The following is a 4,023-nucleotide window of genomic DNA, read 5'->3' on the forward strand; positions in this document are numbered from 1 at the left end:
TTTACTGCCGAAAATGTTGGCATATTTGATTTTCATTTCCTGTTGCTGCTTCTGTTGCTGTTGCTGCTTCTGCTGCTGCTGTGTATTGCGGTTGTTGTGTTCGCCTGCGGCTGCAATTCTCTTGGAAAAATTATGTAGAAGGATCCCTCCCGACCCTCTACCACAAGCCCCTCCCGTCGTCCCCTCGCTTACCCTTGCGCGTTAGGGCAGAAAGATGCTTGAAACAAATTTTGAAAGTCAAACTACTTAGGCAGCAAAAAGCCTGTAAAGGTAAAAGCATGAGCTTGGCTGGCTATAACCTGGACATTGGCAACTGATTCGATTAAAGTGAAAAATGAATTATTTTGTTGGTAAATTTTTGTAAAAGCAATTTTCATTGGCAAAATGTGAATGAGTTTACAGGGAGTAAGTGAAATTGATGCTGAAAATAAGTTTCTGCTTTATTGATTCTAATATGATATAGTGATTATCAATAGATATCAGAGATCAACACGATCATCACAATATCATGCCACATATAGTATCAAAAATATAATCAAAACTAATTTAAAAATAAGAGAAAATCCAATCAATTTTCATACTTATGTTTATATAGACTATTGCATTTATATATGGATTTGTTTCTCTTTTCTCAACGTTACACAATTTGAACAAACATTAATAGAACAGATATTCATTACGTTATATAAGTAGTTATTGATGGATATGCTTGGGATATATTTAAAATATTCCACGAAGGCAGGCAATAACCATCAATATGTGAGCCAAATTTACAAGATATAATGTCGTATTCAGGCTGGGACTCTCATTCTCAACTAGTTTCAACGGGTCCGGACTGGAGAACCGACGATCCACTCCTTTGGCAGCCTCTTGGACGGCCTCTTTGACAACTTTCTTGGCTCTATCGACTTGATGATCAACCCCCTGAGTTAGATCAATCGATTGGCTCAAACATAAACTGCATTTGCATGACCCTACTCCAAGATACTCATTTTGCTCATAGGTCAATGAATCGTTGGATCTAAAAATGAATTCGCCAGCTGCATCTAAGTCGGCATTGGGTAGCGACATTGATGATTCCATATACTGTTCATTGTAGAGCGGTTTTAGCAGCGCCATTTGGGTTGATAAACTACTATCGATGCCCGGCATAGGCACCAATGTTCCCTCTGATCTAATCTTTAGCACTAGCGACTGCCTGGAGTCATTCATATGGTTAACATCATCCGCTGAGAATGCACGATAACTTTGACGACCACTCTGCAAAAAGGACAATGTCAAATTTTATGCGTTCTTATGGCAATTTCTATTTAACTGATACTCACCGATTCCCTATCCTCGGCTGAATCTAGTTGAGTCATCAGCAACTTCTGGTTTCCGGCATTACCAACAACGATTAGACGATTTGAGTCACCCGATGAGTTCCGACTGAGGGTTTCCATTAATTCATTCATACTTGGATTTGTCAAGTAGACACAATCACCGCACTGCTTTGCCTCGGCATCACGATTGCCAAAGTGGCAGACCTGCGACAAAGAGTTTCTTCTGGCCGAGCTATGGCTATGACTGATGCCCGTCAAGTACGAACGACTTCTCTTCGACTCATCGTCATGTCTATACATCCGTTGATTGGCTCCGGCCAAGAAAGCACGACTTCCTCTACAATCGGAGGAAATGTCGAAAATTTTACGTAAACCACAAAAAAACGCCAAAGTTTTCATCTCACTTACAATTGCATCCACATGTTTTCAAATATTACTAAAAGAAAAAAAGTTTACGAATAAAATTTTGCCTTTTCACGGTATTTTTTTTTCTCTAGTTTTTGTTTTATATTTTTTGTATTTTTTACTGTTACTGATGCTTAACTGATGTTGTAAATAGGAATGAATCTGTCGGCATATCACAATACAACAATAACAATCACCCTAAAGTCAGAGCTTGCTTTGTTATTGAATTTTTGAATAAATTTTAATTTAATAAAGAAAATGTTCAAGTAAACTCAGAAGATTACAAAATCTACTAATAAATACTAATGAATAAAAAATGTTTAGCATAATGTTGAAGTGAACTTAAGGAATGAATGAATGAATATACTTATCAGAGAAGGGCACGAATACACTTGAAACTTTGATTACTCTGAGTGCTCTTTAATAGGTACTCATATTTGGAATGAAAACTATTTGTTTGAGTCAATTGTTTGAATATTCCTTGTTAATTTTTAACATTTCCATTTATAGTTTTATGTTTCTTGTGCGTACTCATTAATCTTATTGACTTCATTGTATTTAGTCAATTTATAGACGACTTTGACTACTCGAATTTATTTCAGTTTCAATTGATACTTATTCCTTTAGAAATTTCACAATCATTAAGCCAAAGGCAGAAGCATAGGAAAACACAGATTATGTTTCAGGTATGAAATATAAAGCGGTTTTCATGCTATTTTAATTAACTTGGCAAAATGAAATTAAAGCCATTTTATGTACATATGTTTGTAATGCAAAATAATTGTTGGTTGTTGGTTTGTTCATTTTGTTGCCTTTTCTGGTTGGTACTTGAAACTTATTGCTCAATGAAACAAAATGCTACCATAATTTCGTTCCTGTGGCAGGTTAGTTTTTTATTTAGAATTTACATTGCTAAATTGAACAAAGGAATAAAGTTTTGTCACCTGGTTGACAGTTTGGCATTATAATGATGACAAATCCTGACCTGGCAACGAATGCTACAAAACATGCTCAGATGGAATTTCATGTGGATGGGTTTTAGGGTGACACACACACACAGACGCACACACACACAGACGCACACACACACAGACGCACACACACACAGACGCACAAACACAGACCTACTCACACATACACAGGCACTTCATTATGCAACGAAATATTTTCCAAAACATTTACACTTTTTGGTCAGTGCACACGGCGGCAAACCAAAAAAAAAAAAGGACAGTCAAAGGACAACAGCACAAGGCATTCGTTTTTGGACCTAGATACATACACACATATGTACGTATATACATATATTTGAAAACTGTCGTTCAACCTAGACAATCAACGAGTTGGTCTAGGCAATGTTATTAAAATATTGTCTTTATTATTATATGTTATCTTTCGGAAAAGAAACAATTTCCGATTCATTCCAATTCATTACAAATCTTAGTGAAGGTCAAGACGGGACAGTTAAAATTATACAAATGCAAATCTTTGAGAGGAGAGAAAGTCAAATCGGCACTAACTATAAGTATTAGTAATTAATATTAAACTACCTATCTGAACTTCGAGTGACCCCTCTAGATAATATAGAGTACTCTCATATTTAAAAGCAATTTTGCCCACAATATTTTGTTTCGTCTATTAAAAATAATGAAGAAAACGCAACTCAAGAATGTTACAAAAAAACCGCCCTCTTTAAAAAAAAAAAAAAAAGACCGAAAGAAAAACAAAGACAGAACAGTTAGTTTTATTATCCTTCTGTCTGTCCCATTGTCTGAGTGACTTTCTTCAGGTGGGTGTGACCGACCAGTAGTCAGTAGATACGCCCTGCTGTCCTGGTTATCTCAGTCAGCCAGGCAGCCAGCATGCCCAAGCAATTCATTCGCAATATTTAAATCATTTTGGGATCAATTGAATTAAACTGTCCCCGATGTATTTGCCTGGGATGACTGGATTAGGTGACGTATGCGGATGTTTATTTGCTCAATGACAACGAAGTCAGGCAACAGCCATAGTCAGAGCCAAAGCCAGCACCAGAGACTCCTGTAGACTGTATAAATATATATGTATGTATGTATATAGATATATAGTTGTAGATGTATCTCTGGATATAAAGGTGGTGGATGGAGGTTACAGTTGAGCGCGCTTGAACTGTAGCTCAGTTGTTGTTTTATTACCTTAGACGTATGTCCGCCCCGTTTTGTCGTTGGTTTGTCTATATTTCTTTCTGTGTTTTTTTTTGTTTTTTTCTGTCCGTAGCTAAATCCGTTTTTATATAGCTGCTACCAACCTCACAAATTTC

At 36.5% G+C, this 4,023-nt stretch overlaps 1 protein-coding gene across 1 annotated transcript; it reads right to left on the reverse strand.

The window, feature by feature from the left end:
* Positions 1 to 568: 568 nt before the first annotated feature.
* LOC111519311 lies at positions 569 to 1,898 on the reverse strand. Its single transcript, XM_023179430.2, has 3 exons — positions 1,731 to 1,898; positions 1,326 to 1,659; positions 569 to 1,260 (listed from the first exon to the last, which is right to left on the reverse strand). Exons 1-3 carry the CDS (start codon positions 1,742 to 1,744, stop codon positions 721 to 723), a joined length of 888 nt encoding a protein of 295 aa, XP_023035198.1. The 5' UTR covers positions 1,745 to 1,898; the 3' UTR covers positions 569 to 720.
* Positions 1,899 to 4,023: the final 2,125 nt, after the last annotated feature.

Source organism: Drosophila willistoni (assembly GCF_018902025.1).
Source record: "Drosophila willistoni isolate 14030-0811.24 chromosome XL unlocalized genomic scaffold, UCI_dwil_1.1 Seg141, whole genome shotgun sequence".
Taxonomy (NCBI): Eukaryota; Metazoa; Arthropoda; class Insecta; order Diptera; family Drosophilidae; genus Drosophila; species Drosophila willistoni.

Bases quoted from the DNA above. Each gene is read 5' to 3' on its own strand.
- LOC111519311 (XM_023179430.2), bottom strand. The intron at 1,261-1,325 runs GTGAGTATCAGT...TCCTTTTTGCAG, and splicing joins CAGCCGAGGATAGGGAATCG to AGTGGTCGTCAAAGTTATCG.